The sequence below is a fragment of the Arctopsyche grandis genome, chromosome 8 (assembly GCF_051622035.1).
Source record: "Arctopsyche grandis isolate Sample6627 chromosome 8, ASM5162203v2, whole genome shotgun sequence".
Taxonomy (NCBI): Eukaryota; Metazoa; Arthropoda; class Insecta; order Trichoptera; family Hydropsychidae; genus Arctopsyche; species Arctopsyche grandis.
In genome coordinates this window covers 30,388,335-30,408,709 of record NC_135362.1, presented here as the reverse complement: position 1 = coordinate 30,408,709, position 20,375 = coordinate 30,388,335, and the positions used below count along the sequence as shown (strand labels likewise).

General features: G+C 37.0%; 3 protein-coding genes across 5 annotated transcripts; 2 read left to right on the top strand and 1 right to left on the bottom strand.

Moving 5' to 3' along the window:
- Positions 1-52: 52 nt before the first annotated feature.
- LOC143915759 (calcium and integrin-binding protein 1-like) lies at positions 53-1,559 on the top strand. Its single transcript, XM_077436560.1, has 5 exons — positions 53-307; positions 407-509; positions 582-729; positions 1,149-1,273; positions 1,364-1,559. Exons 1-5 carry the CDS (start codon positions 216-218, stop codon positions 1,472-1,474), a joined length of 579 nt encoding a protein of 192 aa, XP_077292686.1. The 5' UTR covers positions 53-215; the 3' UTR covers positions 1,475-1,559.
- Positions 1,560-4,675: 3,116 nt separating this feature from the next.
- Pabp2 (poly(A) binding protein nuclear 1) lies at positions 4,676-11,491 on the top strand. 3 transcript variants are annotated; one of them, XM_077436590.1, is made up of 8 exons: positions 4,676-4,793; positions 4,888-5,091; positions 5,599-5,716; positions 8,317-8,476; positions 8,565-8,697; positions 8,788-8,917; positions 8,999-9,126; positions 9,229-11,491. In XM_077436590.1, exons 3-8 carry the CDS (start codon positions 5,609-5,611, stop codon positions 9,242-9,244), a joined length of 675 nt encoding a protein of 224 aa, XP_077292716.1. In that variant the 5' UTR covers positions 4,676-4,793; positions 4,888-5,091; positions 5,599-5,608; the 3' UTR covers positions 9,245-11,491. The 3 variants fall into 3 exon arrangements, with proteins under 3 accessions (XP_077292716.1, XP_077292713.1, XP_077292715.1); XM_077436587.1 differs by lacking the exon at positions 4,676-4,793 and having other exon boundaries at positions 4,796-5,091; positions 9,245-10,831; XM_077436589.1 differs by lacking the exon at positions 4,676-4,793 and having other exon boundaries at positions 4,827-5,091.
- Positions 11,492-11,566: 75 nt separating this feature from the next.
- Positions 11,567-15,016, bottom strand: Sgf29 (SAGA-associated factor 29). Its single transcript, XM_077436586.1, has 7 exons — positions 14,810-15,016; positions 14,356-14,490; positions 14,143-14,277; positions 13,783-14,064; positions 12,474-12,575; positions 12,275-12,401; positions 11,567-12,197 (listed from the first exon to the last, which is right to left on the bottom strand). Exons 2-7 carry the CDS (start codon positions 14,392-14,394, stop codon positions 12,010-12,012), a joined length of 873 nt encoding a protein of 290 aa, XP_077292712.1. The 5' UTR covers positions 14,395-14,490; positions 14,810-15,016; the 3' UTR covers positions 11,567-12,009.
- Positions 15,017-20,375: the final 5,359 nt, after the last annotated feature.

Here is a 20,375-nt window from a genome sequence, read left to right as displayed (position 1 = left end):
AAGTCCTACTTCCTTATCACAAGGGTAACCATTCCAATTCCTAGTTGTAATCAGTTCGATATCAACAAGCAAATAAACATCATCGGCAACGGAACCACTCGTTGATATTTATTTCCATTTCGTACGTAGTGCATGTACATATGTTTGTTTTGGGTGAACATATTTACGTATATACAACTTTTCAAATTAGACTTGGATAGGAGTACAATTTCAAAATGGGGAATAAATCAAGCCTGCCTGCTATAACCGATGAGATGTTGGATGATTATATCACATTAACATACTTGTCAAGACCTGAAATACTGTAGTAAGTATATGCATACATACATACCTAGATATGTATTAACATACCTATTTGTTAACTGAATTTTGCTGCTGATTCGATTGATTTTTTGGTAATTTTTAGTCTCTTGAAACGTTTTCATTCTATTGGACCTCGAGAGATGGACAATGATTTTAATTTTAGATTTTTTAAAGAAAATATTATGGGAAAATTTCCAGTTTTAAAGGTAATGTATCGTAAATGTATTGCGCACTTTGCATTATTATACAATTGATTTATTTTTTGTATTGTTTTTCAGTTCAATCCTTTCGGTGATCGTATTTTTCATGTATTTTCTTCCCAAAAAGATAATTGCTTTTCATTCGAAGATATTTTGGATTTGTGTTCGGTTATGAGTGAGCATTGTCCTAGTAAAGTAAAGGCAGCTTGGGCTTTCAAAATATTTGGTAAATGGTTTCAATACATAATTAATTCCTTACAATCATCCATTCACCATCCACTGCTGAATGAAGGTCTCTCCAACACACATCTCTGTTTTGCGCAACTCTCATCCATCTCATCCCACACATTTTCCTAATTTCGTCTACCTATCTTCCCTACAATCTTCTGTTTACCCTTTTGCTTTCTCTCGGGTACTATTCCAGTACTTCTTTTGTCCACCTTCAGTCCATTCTTCTAGCTACATGACCAGCCCATTGCCATTTCAATATCTTTACTTCATCCACTACCCTTGTTATACTTCTTTCCCACATATTCTGTTTCCTATCTCTCCTCAGCATGCGAGCATACAGCGTTCCATACATATTTGAGCGCCAATTCCTTATAATATATAGACCCTAAACATTCCCCTTTTTAAATGTTATAGATTTAGACGATGATAATCAAATAAATTTAGATGATTTATGTGAAATAATTGATCGTTTGACTTGGGATAGAACTGATAATAGTAAAGTCATCAGTAATGAAGAGAAAGTTTCCATATCAAAAATTGTAAGTGCATACATACATATTTAAAGCAACGTAATATAATATTATGTGTTTATATTAAATTATATAATAAAACTGAATGACAATTTTCAGCTTCTTCATGAAATCGATTTAGAACATAAAGATAATTTGGGTCCAGCAGAATTTTATCATTTAATATCTAAAATGCCCGAATTCAAGAGTTCATTTTATTTTAAAATTTAAATGTACCCGTAATAATGTAATTAAGTATTTTATATGTGTAATTTATTTATAACAATTTAATAATTTATTAAATATTTTGTGAAGCTATTTAAGATATTTTTATTCATATAAAAATATATGAAAATATTTTTATCAAGTAATGTAAATACGGTTCGGTGATTATTGCCCACAAAGCGCTCGCCCAAAAGTTATTAAACTCTCGGTGCTACTTTAGTATGCGCTCTACCTTAGCATGCGATCTACCTTTGAATCGCAGTCGACTACTTTTTTTTTATTTGTATAGAAGCAACGAAATGTTCATTAAATTTTTTGTTTTCTCCTGCCGCCCCATAATGTTGTCGAAGCATTTCTATTAAAATATCGTCAGCAGATACATATCTCTTAACCGAATCTTAAAATCAATAGGGCCAACCTTAACTTAACCTAACCTATCCTGACCCTTAAATAAGTGTTGTTTTGTAAGATATGTTTTTTTGTTTGTGAAAATATTGATGAAATAAAACTTAAAGCCAACACCTATTTATTTAAGGGTCAGGATAGATTAGGTTAAGCTAAGGTTGGTCCTATTAATTTAAGATTAGGTTGTTAGGGTCGGTATTATTCAGTATCAGTGTCGCACGCGAGAACTGAGACCGCATATTAAAGTAAAAACGTGAAGGCATATCGCATACTAAAGTAGATATGTGAAGGTAGACCGCATACTAAAGTAGCACCAAAATCTCTATAACGGAACATCTGGCAGGCGAAAAGTCCATCATACCACTTTAAGAACGGGTCCCGCGCTAGCGTGGTTTGAGTACGGTCGAACTCATGCGAAAAAATGCTGTTTCTTGGTTGAAAAAAAAAACATGTTCAAATTCATTTCATTTTTTAGTAAAATGTGCGACTTTGCGCAAAAAGTGCAGTCCTTCGCGTATATCACGCTAGTGCAAGGCCCGTCTTTAAGAGGGCTGGATACCCGAAACCCTAATTTTGTTGCCGTTCCTTTCTTTGATATATATAATGAGTGGGTAAACGGACTACTAGTCATATGTAAACCAGTCACAGGACAACCGGTCGCTCTAGATCGGTCACATGTGATCACCCGTCACACTAAAACTGGTCACACCCTAAAATCGGTCACGGGAACACTGGTTGACCGATTTTAGGGTGTGACTAGTTTTAGTGCGACGGGTGATCACGTGTGACCGATCTAGAGCGACCGGTTGTCCTGTGACCGGTTCACATTTGACTAGTAATCACCGAACCAATGAGTGAATGCGACAATATATGTGGATGCGGTGCATCCGCTCTAAAATCGCCAGACAAATTGAATGACAGATTAACGGACGGCTGCTTTAAATGCAATTCTCATCTTCTCGAATGATAGATTGCACATCAGATGACGGGTAACCTTTCGATGTGCACAGATGCAATTACTAAAATGGTAATTATTAAAATTGAATTGGATCTTTCAGGCGAGTTTAATAAGGCAATATTCGATAAGTTCCGAATCTTGCCTTATTAAACTCATTTAATAATTGCATCTGTGCACATCGAAAGGTTACTCGTCATCTGATGTGCAATCTATCATTCGATAAAACTAGAATTACGTTTAAAGCTGCCATTCTGTTAATCTGGCGATTTTAGAACGGATGCACCAAACCCAATATACATATGTATATATTGAATGAATGCGAAAATTGCGCCTCGACCAGATAATACCTATTTTAAATCGACAAAATCGAGGTTTCGTATTCTCCAGTTTTCTCCTCCGAAACTGGACCAATTTAAAAAAAAAATTTCATCATCGGTATGAAAAAAATATTTTCTATGTTTGTGTTTTCGTATTTTGTTAAAAATCAACTGTTAAATTAGCACGCCGGACTCCTTTCGTGGGTGTAAAAACGAGGCGATTTTTTAGATGTTTGGTGGCTCCTAGCTCCTATAAAAAATAACTAATCAAAAAATAAAAATATAGAAACATGCCTATGGTGGATATTCATAGCATATTAAAAAATAATTTCTCTAGTGCTATACTTGAGGAAGGGAGAAGTGTAATACGTTTGTATGGATAAGTTGCTGGTGTTCAGCCCTCTTAAGGTTATAGGGGATGAACGAATGAAGGTCTGTTCATACTTAACAGCACTGCACGGCTTCAGCACTGCACTACTCCGTTTCAAATATGTCATTTTATTACATTTCTATTCATATCTACTTACACGTCGCGGTCACGTCACGTTTACAGCAATTTGGCCGAGTGCAAGGCAAAATCGGCTTACTTATACATTAGAGGCCATGACGATACGGCGCAATATTGCTTACGTCGTATTGTCGAGTACTTACAATATGAATGCATACACGTGCATCCATAGCTACGCGTCAGAATACAAGTCAGCAAAAATGTTTCGGCGTTTATCGAACGAAAAATGATGTATAATCGCGTTGTTGTTGGAAGAAGAAGCTCAAGAAGGCAATAAAAAAGCACGGAGGCATTTTGATGTGCATCCCATGTTAAAAAATAGAAAAACCGAAAGAGAGTTTTGGACACTGTATAAGGAGCTTGTGGATGATGGACAAATTTTTTTTAAATATTTCCGTAAAAAACCATGTCGAAAGATTGAACAGCTGTCAACTATCACTATCGATAATTGGTCCAAAACAGCAAAGCGGCAGACTCATGGCACGTAATTCGTGTGTATATTTCCACGATGGCCAAAAAAACGGATACGATACGTTGAAGGATGTTGCTGTAAGGTATGAACAGGAAATGTCGGGTACTGCTGTAAGCCTGCCGTGGCGTAAACGTGACGGTTGGTATGAATATACCCATACAAAATGTACCAAAGAATACTTTTCGTACGGCCGGATACCTGCTGAAGTCGGTACGTGCTGACTAGGTATGAACAGACCTTAAAGGTCTAGTCATGGTTTTGGCGCAAATATTTAAAATTTTTACGGAAATATTTATAAAAATTTTGTCCATCATCCGCAAGCTCCTTATACAGTGTCCAAAACTCTCCTTCGGTTTTTCTATTTTTTAACATGGGATGCACATCAAAACGCCTCCGTGCTTTTTTATTGCCATCTTGAGCTTCTTCTTCCAACAACAACGCGATTATACATAATTTTTCGTTCGATAAACGTCGAAGCATTTTTGCTGACTTGTATTCTGACGCGTAGCTACGAATGCACGTGTATGCATTCATATTGCAAGTACTCGACAACACGACGTAAGCAATATTGCGCCGTATCGTCATGGCCTCTAATGTATAAGTAAGCCGATTTTGCCTTGCACTCGGCCAAAGTGCTGTGAACGTGACGTGGCCGCGACGTGTAGGTAGATATGAATAGAAATGTAATAAAATGACATATTTGAAACGGAGTCGTGCAGTGCTGTTAAGTATGATAATTGATCTAAAATATAATTTGAGGTGCGTCAGTTGGCCATATCGAGTGCGCTAGTGTCGGTGTCGGTGTTGGTGGTAGCAGTGTGCGGCGTGAGCGGTCGCGTCGCTGCCAGCGCCACCAATCGCCGATCGCCGATCGCCAGACCCCGGATTGTCGGATTGCCGGATCGTCGGCTGGAGTCACCTTTTCCTGGCCTGAAGTCACCACACCCACCTGCCATTCGACCGGTGAGCGCTCCCCCTTCACCCCCACTGTTCTTCGCGTTCGCAAACCCGTCGGTGAGCCCCACCAACCGCACCAACCGCACCAACTGCACATAACCTACTCGCACCTCGACACGCCCGCACCCCACTCCCACTCCCACTACCCCTCTCCCTCTCCCTCTCCAACGTGGTATTGCACCTTCTTTTACTTCATCCATTGCTTTATTCGCGTCAACACAACACTACCTGTCGCCCTCATATTTTGCAACGTGCCTGTCTTCACTGTTTTGCAAGTTTTGTAAACAACAATTGCGGCCCTGTGGCCAAATCGGGTATGGTAACATCGTTCCATTCATGTTCATTCATTTGCATTTTGAACTGATGGCTATACGTAATGACAGATGATTTTGGTCGAAATGCAATTCGTTGCCGCCATATCTGAGGGGAAATTTTTCTCTTTCCACAATAATGTAAAATATGAATACGATTTCATACGTCACTAAATATATATGTATATTATTATTTTTAAAGGCGCCCAAACATGGCGGAATTTTTAACAAAGATGCCTACCGATATGCTCACCGAGGATGAACATTTAGAAGAGGAAACAAATGGAAATATGAACACGAGCGAAAATACATTTAGCGAGGTAAGCTTCAAATTTTAATATGTATATTTTTTTTATAATATTAATTATATTTAATATGTAACTTAGTCTAGAAACTTTCCATACGAATGGAGTGGCGAACATTGAGCGGTATAGTATTATGTTTACATATTATTCTAGTATTCTAGGTAAATGAAAATATTGTTGTGAGTGATCGGAAAAATGCACTCGGGATAGTTGCACTCTCGAGACAAGCAAACTTTCAAAGATGCTCACGGAGAACTAATGCAATAGGATTCCACAAAAAATCGTCAAGGGGTATTTGTATGTTATCCGAGGGTGCTAACCTTTTTTTTTGTGGAATTCTATTGCGTGAGTTCTTTTTAAGTGCCTTTGAAAATTATGACTACTATTCAGTGCAATTTAGTGCATCTTTCCGGGAACCATTGTTGCGTACTGGTGGGTGGAGGATCCAAATGAAAGGCCAAAGTCGCTTCACAGCATTTATTGAGATCCACGCGCAACCAGCGCTCGTTCCAGAATGATCTGATATGGCCCAAGTACCTCCTTATAAAGGGCAGGTAGCTCACTACAGCTTCCACGATCCGTTTATTTCTCCATTGTTTAGGCATGTACAGTCTCACGCTTTCATCAGGATCCCGAGAACTCTAGTGGGAAGTGACTGAGTGCTGTTCTAGGAATTCTACCGACTACTTCCCGAGTCCCGCTAGGTCAATTCGGGGGTCTCCATCGTTAGCCTCCCAAATGCACTTTAGGCAAGGGATAATCCCCACGTTACAATATTTAATCTCATAATGATACTGTAGTATGGACATGTAGGAGGATTTACATAGATCGAAGTGAACGATATTGAATAATGGTAGATGCAGTTTATTGTTGATTCAGCTGAAGACTAACCAGCTCCAAACGAATCCACCTAACATTTATTCAGATTGGGTATTCTCAACTTAGTGAGATGATTGATCGATGAGTCGCAAAACCATGCTGCTTGCTGTTACATACAGTCTGCTCAAGCAATCATTCCTGTTTAATTAGTGCCATTATCACTCTGCAAGTCGGTAGGTCGTGCGGGCACTTTTGATACTCGCAAAAATTCGTATATGATTCATTTTTAATCGATGAAAGCAACTGAAAGTACCGAAAAGGTGGACGTCTCACAAAAAACTACATCTGGATTTCGTTTTAGGGTGAAATCGGAAGAAACACGGGAAATATTGAAAAAACGCATGCTACGAGTTTAAATTGTTGCACAAGAAAAAATATATATACAACAGATTTCTATTTTGTCATTTATATATGAAGTATATATCCAGTTATAGAGATGTCCTTGATCAAAAATATTTTAAGAATAGTTAGTTTTCTCAGGACCCGCAGTCCAATCCCAGACAATGTAAACACGAGGATTCTCGTGACCTGCCGTCAAACGTTGGATACTCAAACACGAGAATTCTCATAACCGGCTTGCAAAGTATTAACAATACTATTGAATTATTTCTTTAACCCTTTGATTGCTGACGTCTTTCCTGTTAAAAGCCCGCTACGCTGAAAATTTCGCCAACATTTCCAACTAGAATTATTCTCAAAGCAGGTATAAACATTGTAGCTAATCCAAACAAACCCTAGATAACTACCGCTGAAGATTTCGAGTTTTGTGAAGGTTTGTTTAGACTCTAATATATCTTGCAAAAATATAAAATAAACAAAAAAAGTCTATTGAAGACTATTTTTCCAAAAACCAGTTCCATCTTCTTCATTGTTGTTAAAATGAAATGCTCACAATCTAAAATATTCAGCAGTTAGGGATTCCCATCAGGAAATTCTGCTATGGTTACAAATTCTGAAATTCCGGTGTAAATCCGTCTTTATAAACATTGACACAGATTCATTTTTTTTTTTCAATGCTACCTGGAAAGGCTTAAAGAGGGTAGTATTCTTCTTCATTTTTTTACATACTCAAAATACAACGCCTATCGGCGTAATTCTGGCTCATGTACTTGTTGGCAAAACGCCGATTAGCGTTGGTCAGCATTCAAAGGGCTAATAAGATATTTATACAAGATTTTTATTTGGCAAGCGTGAATTAAGCACTGTTTCCGAGTGACAAAAAGATAATTTAATATTTCTTTTTGATTTTTTAATACTGACAAGACTTAAAAACTTCTCACAAATACATGCAATATAAGTTGTCGAAAAAACAAACAACAATTTACTAGCTCAGTAACTGAAAGGATATACTGATAAGAAATTTATATTATCCAGTGTCAGTTTGCGGCCAATATTATATTATATTACTATTATAATCCGACCAGACGAATGTAAGATTTTTAAATTAAATTTTATAGTATCATTTCATATAGAGTGGTACATATTATATGGGTAATCCCAATGAATATATGTAATCTGAGAAATTTGATCCTCTTATAACATCCATTCACGTGCACATAAACAATGCTGATAATAATTATGATAGTTGATGAAATATGACTACAACAAGACATTCGTTTTGTTCTAATACTTGGTAAAACCTCTTGACGGGCATAGCTCTGGCTATACTCTTGAGATTTTCGCTTTTAGTACAGTTGGCTTTGTCATCATATAAATAATTGCCGATTCGTTTTAAGGACATTAACAAGTCTACAGTTAGCGACGGCGGCGAAGACGCCGAATTGGCAGCAATTAAAGCCCGTGTGCGAGAAATGGAAGAAGAAAGGGAGAAGATTAAACAGCTGCACACCGAAGTAGATAAACAAATGAGTCTCGGAAGTCCACCGGATAACATCGGTGAGTGTCGTATGCTTCGAGGGAATATATATATATATTTATATATATATATATCACGGTGAATTTTAAACTTGCAATCCGATTTCAGCGGGTCCTTTAAACTTGTCGTACGAAGAAAAGGTAGAAGTCGACACGCGTTCTATATATGTGGGAAACGTCGACTACGGAGCGACGGCCGAGGAACTCGAAGATCATTTCCGTGGATGCGGTTACATCAACAGGTCGGTCGCATTTTAATTTTGTACCGTTGCATGTGTATTTTTGTTGTTATCGGCGATATTAAATGTATATTGGAATGTGTATTTATTTAGGGTTACCATATTGTGTAACAAATACGATGGTCACCCCAAAGGGTTTGCCTACATAGAATTCGGTGATAAGGACGGTGTACAAATAGCTATGGCCTTAGACGACTCCCTATTTAGAGGAAGACAAATAAAGGTTTGTAGATTTGAAACAGTGTCGTCGTTGTTTTGTACGCGTGCAAGTTGAAGAATTGTTGTTATTATATATATATATTAGGTTCTGCCAAAACGTACCAACACTCCAGGCATGATGACCACCAACAGATTTCCTCGAGTGGCGAGGGGCCGCGGCCGAGGACTCTCCCGGGGAGCTATATACGGCTATGGACTTCGCCGTAGAGCAAGGTAAGTTTGTATGCTCTCCAATTTTGCTTGCTTTAAGTAAAATTTTTTTTATGTCGTATTAATGTCGTGTTTATGTTTTCTTTATCTTATTTCTGATAAAAGAAATTCGACATTTTAGGGGCAGAGGCAGGATGTATTACTCACTATACTGACCTAGAGGCGGTGCATCTATCAGGAGGCCACACTTGTGATAATAATAGTGTTTTGCTTCTTGGTGCAGTATATTGACTTAATTTTTGATATAATTGACCATTTTTGTGTATCATATACTACCTACTACTACATAGGATATTCATGAAGTTGGTTTATACACTGATAACATTCAAGTGAGAACTCTCCATTCATGAACGTACACACATCTTTGTCTTTATCATTATGGATTCATCGATGATGATATAAAATCAGTTGTTTTTGTTTGTTTTATTTGTTTTTGATGAAAAAAAAATTGCTTATTTTTTATTTAAAATAAGTGCAGAACATGTGTTTGTGATTATGAATCTTTCATAATAACATTTATTATGACAATTATTTACAACGATGTATTATACGGACGGTACATTTAATTGTTGTGTATTTTTTACAGATCTGCAAGTTAATCTTTATATAACTTACGTTGTTATTTTAGTGTGCGGTGTAATTTTTTTTTTCAGTTGTAATTGGATAATTCGATTTATAAATACATACTGAAATTCGAAAGTTGATTATTATGATGTATTATTAATTGTACATTCACCGAAAATCGTTCGGACTATTTAACGTTGTTTCATTTTTGTTTTGGGTCTATGATTAATAGTATTAAATGAAAATATTATTCTTTTGAACATATTTTCTTTGACAAATATTGTTCCTATGTATTTTATGTAACACATGTAACGTCGAAACTACATGGAAAATCAATGCTATTCAATTGAGTAACGGTAAAATAAGATTCTTCCCCTTAGCATGTATTTTTTTACAACTATTATACTAAGGTAAGAATGTTGAAAATACTTTGTATTTTTTAAATATCGAGTACATTTTGTACGTTTTTAACATGTAGTCGTAATGAAATTTGATTTTGACAAATGTGATCATAGATCTAAATTCGATAATATCTCGATTTACTTATAGATTTCTAAATTTCAAAAAAAAAAAAAAAATAATATACAGGGTAATTTTTACCTCGGTGCATTTTTTTTTTTTTAATAAACTGTATATTCGACTTATTTATCAATAGTATTTTTGTTGAGATTTGAAAAGTCGATTTCTTAAAGTATTTATCAAGCAATATATGTAACTCTGAGTGTAATTCAATGTTTTATATAAATGTCTATGTGTATCGAATTATTTTCTACATAATCAATTAATAACTGTCTATTTAGCTACAATAATTAAATTACTCATGTACAAATGTCCTCGATTTGAAAAGTTTGAAGAGCAGAGGACTACTGCAAATACCTTGGCATGCTTAGATTAAGTATTTTCGCCGTCAGAAATCTATGAATCGTGTGTACTCATTCGATGAAAACAATGATTTATAGAAACATGACGGTGATTGCATTATTATAGCTCAGTATATGTGTATTCGCAATTTATGTAATTGAATTGGTGATTGTAAGCCAATTGCATTTCTATCAACAATTCAAAAGTTATATATATATATTAATTATATTGTATGTTGAAACGGTGCTCAGTTTTGAAATTTAATAAATGGAAACGTAACATTAACAAGAAAAAAATTGCGACAAAAAAAAGAGGTCGCAGACAATATTGCTGAGGCCGTTGTACTGTAATCTGTTTTTATTGTTGCAGTTCGATATTTGTGTTATTCTTTTTCTTTTTTCCATTTAGAACTGGACAGAGCCTGGGATCGACTAAATTGCTGACCTTTTACATTCATGTCCAAATTGATCGATCGGTAATCCAAGTTTATTTTTCGCTTTATTTTAAAATATTACGTCTCGTTCCATTTATTTTATTTCTCCTGAAAATTAATCTTTTTTTTATATATATATATATATACATATATTTATTTATCATTATGCATTTCCAAAATTTTTCTTCTTTTTTTTTCTCTACGGCGAGATTTCAGTTCATTTATTTGTTTGTGGCAACTTATAAAAATGTCTGTAGCTAGCTGATCGGAACTTTAGACAAAAGTTTGCTCCTCTCTTTTGCTTATGAAGTGTTTTTAAAACCTACAATTGGCATGGTGAACCAAAATCCCTTAAATCTGTTCAAAAACATTTAGAATTCCATTCCAAAAATTCCATTTCTTTTATACTGCATGTATTGAAAAGGAAAATATCACACGAGCTTGATATTTATTCTTGTTCGAACTGAACTTTTTTTGTGTTCTTTAATTTTTGAGCAGGTAAGTATGGCGAAAAAAGTAAAAAAAAAAAATGTTAACATTGCAAAATATATGATAAAATGGTCAATAAATGTAAAAAAGAGTAATAATAATAAAGATTATAATGGTAATACATCGTTTTATTATTATACACATAAAAATTACAATACTGAAATATGATTAAACTTTAAATTCTATACATGACCTATTCTACCCTCGACAGTTCCAAAACAAACACACGCACTAGTATGAACCATTTATCAAATGTTCAATAAGACCCGGTCGTTGTCTTACAAATATATATATTACATTTAATGAAACACATTTAGTATATCTACATACATACATAAAACTAACTTCAAAAGTTTCAACACTGAAGAGGTATTCGACACTCGTCTCACCTGGATCGAAGGATATATCGGCGTGCCCCAGAGACACCTCAACTTATCAATGGACTTGGCAGATTGTCAGCGGATTTACATCAAGAAACTCCCCTCGCTGGCGGTATCTGACGGAGACGATGACATGGACGTGTTGTCGGGGGCCGAGTGTCAGCTGCTGCGACCTTTTCCCTCTTTGATGGCGATGACGTACCGTTGAGCCACGCGTTCCGGGGGCGAATACCCGTCCGGGTATGTCGAATCTTCGAAGAGCACTTCATATTTGTCGGACGCGAGCCCTGGCAATTTGTTGACGACGGCTTTGTAAAAACAAGTCGTTTGCGGATACAACGCCATTACTGCAAATGAATATTTCAATTGTTAATTGTGTACTCAAAATCACAATGTATTAATATATATATATGTACATTCTTACCTATAGATCCTTTCGGGAACAGTGCAGATTCATCAGTTTCCGGATTGGCTCTCATTAGCGGAAGAGGGACGACACGTCTTTTCGATAACACGTGCCTGTTTTTTTGCTCTTCGTCGATATCGTCTACCTAAGATTAACGGGAAAACGTATATAAAGAGCCAAATTTAAACACCGATTGTAAAATTGAATCTGACATTACCTCATATTTATTTTGTGAGATACTCCAACCGACTACTTCAGCTAGAATCCAATTTTCCTCTTTGTCTGATACTCGCACTAATGCCGCTACCATATCACCGCTCTGAATAAAAGTATTTTTAAATTATTCATATTATTTATTTAAGTTTGGACCATTGTGTCGAAAAGAAACAGGGATGAGGAAAAAAAATACATTTATACATAATCATAAAAAACAATAGCATTATAGTAATAGTAGATAAAGTAAAAGTATCAAATAATAAAATACAAAGTAGGGAATGTCTTGCAACCTATAGCCAGTATCAATATATGTATAAGAACCAGCCGCAAATACAAAACATCCCTGTGAGGCTCAAACGGAAGAAAGAAGATCAAATTTCCACTCATACATCACGTTCAATTATAAAAATAATGATGAGCGCAGGCTACCAGACAAATAGGTTAGAATAATATCTGATCATTTAGGCTCACTAAGGTGGAAAATATCACATTCGGGCTCAGCAGCAACGATTTCGTTGAGAAGTCTAATAGCTCTTGGATTAGGAGACATTTGAAAAAGAACTGCGCGAGCTGGAGGTACAACCATCAAATAATGATGCCTACCACGCACATAATTATTAGGGGCATAAAGTCCCAACTGTTCCAGCAACAACGGGCATGACGTGTTACCACATAGAAGCTGGAGAACAACGAATTAACGAGAAGTTCAAGAAAATTATACCCAAAAGGAAAGGAGTAGGGTAGAGATATAGGAAACGAAGAAATGTTTTTTGGACTTCTTCAATATTTAGATAGTAATTTGCTTCATGCGGATGCCACACAATCGCATTATACTCTAGCTTACTTCTCACAAGCAAGAAGACAAAGGATTGTAAAATAACCTAGCATATCTCAAGACAAATCCAAGTCGACGAAAGGAAACGTCAGCGATCGTCTTGATGTGGTTGTGAAAGGTGAGCTGCGTATCAAAAGTGACACCCAAATCGACCATAGATTCCACACGCTTCAACAAGACAGATCCAATGGAATATCTGTGACAATAGAGCGAATGTGCACGTCCATAGCTCATAATGGCACATTTACTAATAACTGGACTGGAACTAAACTCCAAGACATCGTTAATATCCACTTGAAGGAGAGAGGCTTGCCTCTCATTCTTAACAGCAAAGAATAATTTAACGTCTCCAGGGAGGCTATTAATAATAATTGTAAATAGTAAAGGGGCTAAAGTGGACCCCTGAGTTACACCAGATTGAGTAAATTTTTTTTTAAATTTATCATTCTATTTTATTATATTACATTCTATTCACCTTAGCAATATAGTTTCCGTCGGCAGGAACAGCTCCGCACAAAGGCGGCGCACGTTCTCCGGGCTTTCCCACGAACAACGGCAAAGTTTGAGCCGAGTTCAACAACATTTTCATCAATGCACCGCAACCGATGGTTTCCTTATTCCCCGCATTGCGAGCTTGGATTCTACGCTCGTTCCGAATAGCACGGATATCATTTATACAAGCGAGAGCTGCCCGCAACAGATCTTCCTCTTGATTGGCATCGGCCAAACCTGTCTTATATAAACCTCTTAATTTTTGCTAAAAATTAAAAAAAAAACCAACATGAAATACACATCATACAAGATTAAAATTAATACAAAAATACTTATATATTACTTCATAGTAATGGGCAGAATTCTCATCGGCCGCGACTTTCTCCTGAGTCTTCAAAACATTTTCAATATTGTGCTCTGTGCGATTGCGTTCGGCTTCAATCTCGCATACCAACCGATGCAAAGATTTTAAACATTCCTGGAATAATAAAGCTTATCATCAGTCAAGGGATTCCATATTGAAAATGTGTATTTGTATGAAATGAAAGCAATGAACCTGCACTTGCTGGGCAGCGACCTCAGCGGTGAACGGCATTTTGTCGAATCTTCAACAGCTACTTGTAGAGTATGATAGAGATTTTGTCGACAAAATAACGTAATACCAGCTAATAATAACAAACATTGACAGTATCTGTGAAAAAATATAAGTTTACACGATTAAATTTGGGTCTATATATATACATTAGTAAAAAAGTTACATTGTAATATGAATATTTTAAACCATGTGAGGAAAGAGACGGAAATATGGAGCTCAGTGAGTTAGAGCGAGACGAAAAGTGGCGCGTGCGCTTTCACTCACTCTACGTTTGAAAATAGCTCATACGTCAAATCAATACACTTTCGATTTGAATATTGGCGGTTCTACTTGTACTAGTACTTGAGGACATGGCATTGATTGACAGATCGGTGCGAGTTGTTTGGAGAGCTGTGGCCAAACGTCACAAACTTACAATGTCAGCAACGAAAGCAGAAACAGAATCGAAGACGAGAGTAGATGGGAAAGGCTGCATGAGTCACGAATCGCTGGGAAATCCCCACAAGCCGATACTTCCACCAGAGAAGACGTCAAACTTCCACGACCGACCAAACACTGCGCGTGCGACAGCTGATTGTAGTGATGCCGACCGTTCGAGGCCGTAACTCTCCACTTATCGACCTACGCCTGACAAATGTTGCATGCAGTTCGGTGATAATTCCACACAAAGCTATCTTGCACACGTCACTAAAATCTCGATCATGAAACGGTTCGGTGATTATTACGTAAAAATTGATCTCTCGCAAGTCTAAAATCTCGATCACAGAACATCTGACACCCAAAAACTCCATCAACCATTTTTCCACGCTAAATATTGTACTAATGAGAACTCGAGTGCCAGATTTTAATGGTCCAGATTTAAGAAAAATATACAAAATAAAGCTATAAGAGGTATTTTGAATGTTAGTAGTGTGGGAATCTCGTCACATTCATCAAAACATTTACTGCGAAGCAGAATACATTCCCAAAACCAGTCGAAGCACACCTGCAGCCATTAAACTAAACTCAAGCGGAACACCCCTACCAGTTGAGCGGAACCAAACCGGTCGAAGCACACCGCAGCCATTAAACTACATCGAGCGGAACGGTGCCAATCATTCCAGAAAATTCTACCCCATCGACAAAAGCACATTCCTCGCTTACGCATCAACAACAACCACCACGGGTCACGTGATACCCAGAAACACTATAAAAGGAGGTACAACCCAAACAACGCCAGTCGACCCACAGCAGCAAGCGTCGACACACAGCAGCAGACCAGAGACCTTCTGAACATAGCCGAACAACGAGCCAGCAACACACTGCCGCATCCAGAGACCTTCTGAACATAGCCGAATGCCGAGCCAGCGACACTCTACCATATCCAGAGACCACTGAACGACATACTTTTGCCCAAATATAATACATTTGTACAATATTTAGGCAAACAATAAAAATTTATTAAAACAAGCACAACAGTGTTTCGTTAGGCTGGGATACGGTCAACACATCCTACCCCGCCTACAGTAGATTAAAAAGTATTAAGGTCTGTTCATACCTATCCAGCACGACCCGTATCCTGCAGGTGTCATGCAAGTGCGGATAGTATTCTTTGGTACATTACATGGACATATTCATTCTCCATTCGCGCATGCGCATTTACGCATTCATGCGCGTCCATATAGAATGTACCAAAGAATACTATCCGCACTTGCATGACACCTGCAGGATACGGGTCGTGCTGGATAGGTGTGAACAGACCTTTAGAAGTATGTTAGATGAATTGGGATGGGTACGAGTATTAAAAATAGTTTAAATCTTAGTACATTGTCTTTTTATTATAAGTTATTACCTAAGTATTTTAATGATTATATAATAAGAAATAGTGATATCCAGAGCCGCCCCTATAATAAGTACAAATGTGTGCAACGCACACAGACGGCCGGAAGGAATGAAAGGAAAATAGCGCGATAACGGATATAGCTTCGGTCCACATAGAGTTAGGTCTTTTATGTTCTATTATCTTTACGACTTTCAGCTGTATTTATTCAAGGATGTCGAGTATTGGTTTGTTATCGAATCAATGTTCTAGATCTGGGATTGGGGGTAAAAACACTATATTTTCATGAATGAACTTGAAAACGTTTGGTCTCTCTTGTCGTCTGGTCCTGTTCAGAACTAAACGTTTTGGTTTTTTGTCTGTTTTTCTGGTTATTACTTTATCTATGTACATAGTAACAATAGATGAAGTTTTGTGATCATGCGAAAATTCGAACTCGAGATTTTGACTGATTCGAACTCAGAATCGATTACTGATCACGTTTTCATGATCTAGAAAAAAGGTGTGTGTGTGTCTGTGTGTTTTTGGGATTTTTTGAACACCGTTAGTCCTATCGAACCAAAACTTGGTATCGGGTACTAAAATTCTTATAGACATGACGAAAATTTTTAAGTTGACCGGATATGGTACCTCCCCTTATAGGTGTCCTCTTTTTTTTAAGTTTTTGAATTCAATTATCTCCCAAGCCGCTGACTGAATCGGATTAAATTTTTTTTACATGTAATAGAAATAATAATGTCTATAGCCTTATATTTTTTAAATATTTTTATCTGAACCGGAAGTAGTAGTTTTACTCTAGAGAATCGAGGTTTCTTATGTTTTTCTCAGAAACCTTTTAGTTTATTGAACTGAAATTTTATATCTAGAAGTTTAAGCGTAATAGAAAGTTATGGATAAAATTTGGTAAGCATACCTCAACCGGAAGTGGCAGTTTACTCTTCTTCGATTTATCATCCACTATTTTTTTCGACCCCTTAAACATGTGTGATCTTCACGAAAAAATTCAAGTATAATTTTTGTATTAATGTGATGAAAATAAAAAAATCACTAAATTTAATAAACCGGAAGTGGGTTTTTCACCTCTTAGAAATGTCAAAAATGTTGTCGCCTGGATCCTGTCCACACCCCTGAACGTATTAAGCTGAAAAACTATATTTGTATTCTTTATGTACTTACTTAGATTTGGTAACGTTTTGGTTAGAATTTGTAAACCGGAAGTAGTATTTTTTTTTAAAACAATATTTCATTATTTTTTCACTATTTTATTTTGACCTTTTAAATTATTTTAAGCGTCTTGATATTTATTGTGTATTATAAAGATAGTGATTTTAAGTAAAAATAAAAAATAAAATCACCAAATTTAATGAACCGGAAGTGGGATTTCTCCTCTTAGAAAGGTCAAAAATGTTGTCGCCTGGATCCTGTCCACACCCCTGAACGTATTTAGCTGAAAATTTATATTTGTATTTTTTATGTACTAACTTAGAGCTGCTAACGTTTTGGTCAGAATTCGTAAACCGGAAGTCGTATTTTTTTTTAAAACAATTTTTCATCATTTTATTTTGTCCTTTTAAATTATTTTTATCCTCTTGATATTGAATTTGTATAATAATTATACTGATTTTAAATAATTAAAAAAAATTGAACAAAATCCGACAACCGGAAGTAGAACTTTTGTCTTGTGCAAGGATTTGCATATATTTGCGCTCAATTTGTATCGCTATCATAGTTATTAGTTCAATATCTAATTTTGTTTTGTACCCTTCTTATATTCCTCAAATACATAGATAAAGTCATGGGTTGGTCACACCCGATTTTTTTTTTATTGTGATTAAAATTTTCAATACTACACCCCGAATTAATATGATTTATACAAATGCTGATAAAATTAAAAAGTGGCCGATTTAAGTTTGTACACAGGCGGCCTAACTCCTAGGCGCGGTCCTGGTGACATCCATAGTTATTATACTAGGAATAAGAACAATTTAGTTGTAGGTAGAGTAAGGAAAAATAACTTGTGGTGTTTTTCACAGGGGTGTGCTCATGTACAATGCACCACTTTTTCTCACCTTAATCAATACGGTGATCGGATAAATCCACTCAAGAGAGCCACACTCTCGAGACATCCAAACTTTCAAACAGGCCCGCCTCGAGGAGCTCGGCCGCCTGTGTCAAAACTGTGCCTCTCCCCCCACCATTTAATTTTTTTTCACCATTTTCAATAACTCTTTCACATAGAGATCTACAAGCGATCGAACCGACCTCATTGTTTGTTGTGATAAATTTTAAAAGCGATTCCGAATATTTTTTATTTTCTTCCAATTTGAAATGATGAAAGGATGATCAAAAGTGTGAAAAGGCGTAAATTGGATTACTTTGGACATGTGGTGCGGAACGAGAATTACGATCTCCTGCGCATAATAATCCAGGAAAAAATCTTGGCTAAAGAATCTTCGGCAGTGGTACGGCTCAGCACCCGAGCACTATTCCGAGCGGCCGTTGACAAAGTATGAATGGGACATTTAGTTGCCGACGTTCGGAGGACATGGCACGTGAAGAAAAAGAAGCTGAGCAATATTTGGGCAGCTTTCTGAACGGCAATTTTCCTGTGCAACAGGAGATCTACGTAAGAGATTTTTCGTAGCGGCGGTTTTCCTGGTAGCGATTCATATTTGGGATGTAACCCGTTTACCCTATTATGTACCGAAGAGTAATATTCGGCAGTCGAAGTTATATGTTGGGTGATAGGTTTCGACCGATTCCCGGCCTATGGAAACACTGTTTATGTTTGTAAGAGGATCGTTTATTTATGTTCAGTTGTTACAATGGTAATAGTATTATAGGGGATGGACGAATGAGACGACTGGCATGTTAATGCACGTGTTTTATTTATGACAGCTGAATGCAGAGTGAGGTAACTAACTCCGACCACAATCGAGTTGGTCCCCACTCGCAGGAAGGTGACCAAACTCGACCATGTCGTATAACGAGCCGCCACATCATGTACGAAGAAGTTGATCTTCGGAAAAGTGAGCTGGTAGAACTCCAGAGGTTCACTATGGCGTCTGAAGCTGGTGCGTCAGTTTATATACATTGTGGCTCGATGCGAACGGTGTGCAGATGTCTTTGTCTTCAGGTTAAGTGTCGTAGTTGCATGATGACATCACTGCTGGATTTCGTTCATTTTAAGATCGAGCGATGAACTCTTTCTTCTGGAATAGTCAAAGGGGACGTGGCTCTCGAGTTCTGCATGTTTGTACAGGAGCAATGATGATGCCATCGTAAGACTTGTGTATTTTTGTGAAATATATGGCGCCGTCCACAAACAAGATATCAACTAACGATATTTACTAACGATATAGGTCTAGTAAATACCGTGAATCGAACGTATGAGAGCATTGCGTTCGAACGCACGGTATTTACTAGATTCAGTAAATATCGTTAGTTGATATCTTGTGTGTGGACGGCCCCTATGAGATCACTGGATTTGATTCGGAATAGTAAAAGTTGTGCTATATTCCTACACGGTCTCCGTGACGAGCCAGAATGTTAAATTACAGAAAACGCAAATATCGGAAGGCAAAGATCGAAAATCGAAAGATCTTAAGTCGAAAGATCAAAAAAAAAAGGGTGCATGGTAAACGGTATATACTCACTTAATTTGCGCGAGCAGGATATAACAGGAACAAGAGGAACAGGCTTTTCCTCCCGTATTAATGTACGCACGCAGAATACGGGAGGAAAAGCCTGTTCCTGTTGTATCCTGCTCGCGCAAATTAAGTGAGTATGTACCGTTTACCATGCACCCTTTTTTTATTGATCTTTCGACTTTCAATCTTTGCCTTCCGATATTTGCGTTTTCTGTAATTTAACATTCTGGCTCGTGACGTAGACCCATTCCTACAGGACATCTAGCTGTCGACGTTCTGGGAGGACATGGCACGTGAAGAAGAAGAAGCTGAGCAATATTTGGGCAGTTTTCTGAACGGCAATTTTCCTGTGCAACAGAAGATCCGCTTGAGAGATTTTCGTAGCGGCGGTTTTCCTGGTAGCAATTCATATTTGGGATGTAACCCGTTTACCCTATTATGTACCGAAGAGTAATATTCGGCAGTCGAAGTTATAGGTTGGGTGATAGGTTTCGACCGATTCCCGGCCTATG

Bases quoted from the DNA above. Each gene is read 5' to 3' on its own strand.
- Pabp2 (XM_077436587.1), top strand. From the start codon at position 5,609: ATGGCGGAATTTTTAACAAAGATGCCTACCGATATGCTCACCGAGGAT. The intron at 8,698-8,787 runs GTCGGTCGCATT...GTATTTATTTAG, and splicing joins GGATGCGGTTACATCAACAG to GGTTACCATATTGTGTAACA. The intron at 9,127-9,244 runs GTAAGTTTGTAT...TCGACATTTTAG, and splicing joins GGACTTCGCCGTAGAGCAAG to GGGCAGAGGCAGGATGTATT.
- Sgf29 (XM_077436586.1), bottom strand. From the start codon at position 14,394: ATGCCGTTCACCGCTGAGGTCGCTGCCCAGCAAGTGCAG. The intron at 14,278-14,355 runs GTTCATTGCTTT...TTATTATTCCAG, and splicing joins TCGCTGCCCAGCAAGTGCAG to GAATGTTTAAAATCTTTGCA. The intron at 14,065-14,142 runs GTAATATATAAG...TTTAATTTTTAG, and splicing joins ATTCTGCCCATTACTATGAA to CAAAAATTAAGAGGTTTATA.
- LOC143915759 (XM_077436560.1), top strand. From the start codon at position 216: ATGGGGAATAAATCAAGCCTGCCTGCTATAACCGATGAGATGTTGGAT. The intron at 308-406 runs GTAAGTATATGC...GGTAATTTTTAG, and splicing joins TCAAGACCTGAAATACTGTA to TCTCTTGAAACGTTTTCATT. The intron at 730-1,148 runs GTAAATGGTTTC...TAAATGTTATAG, and splicing joins TTGGGCTTTCAAAATATTTG to ATTTAGACGATGATAATCAA.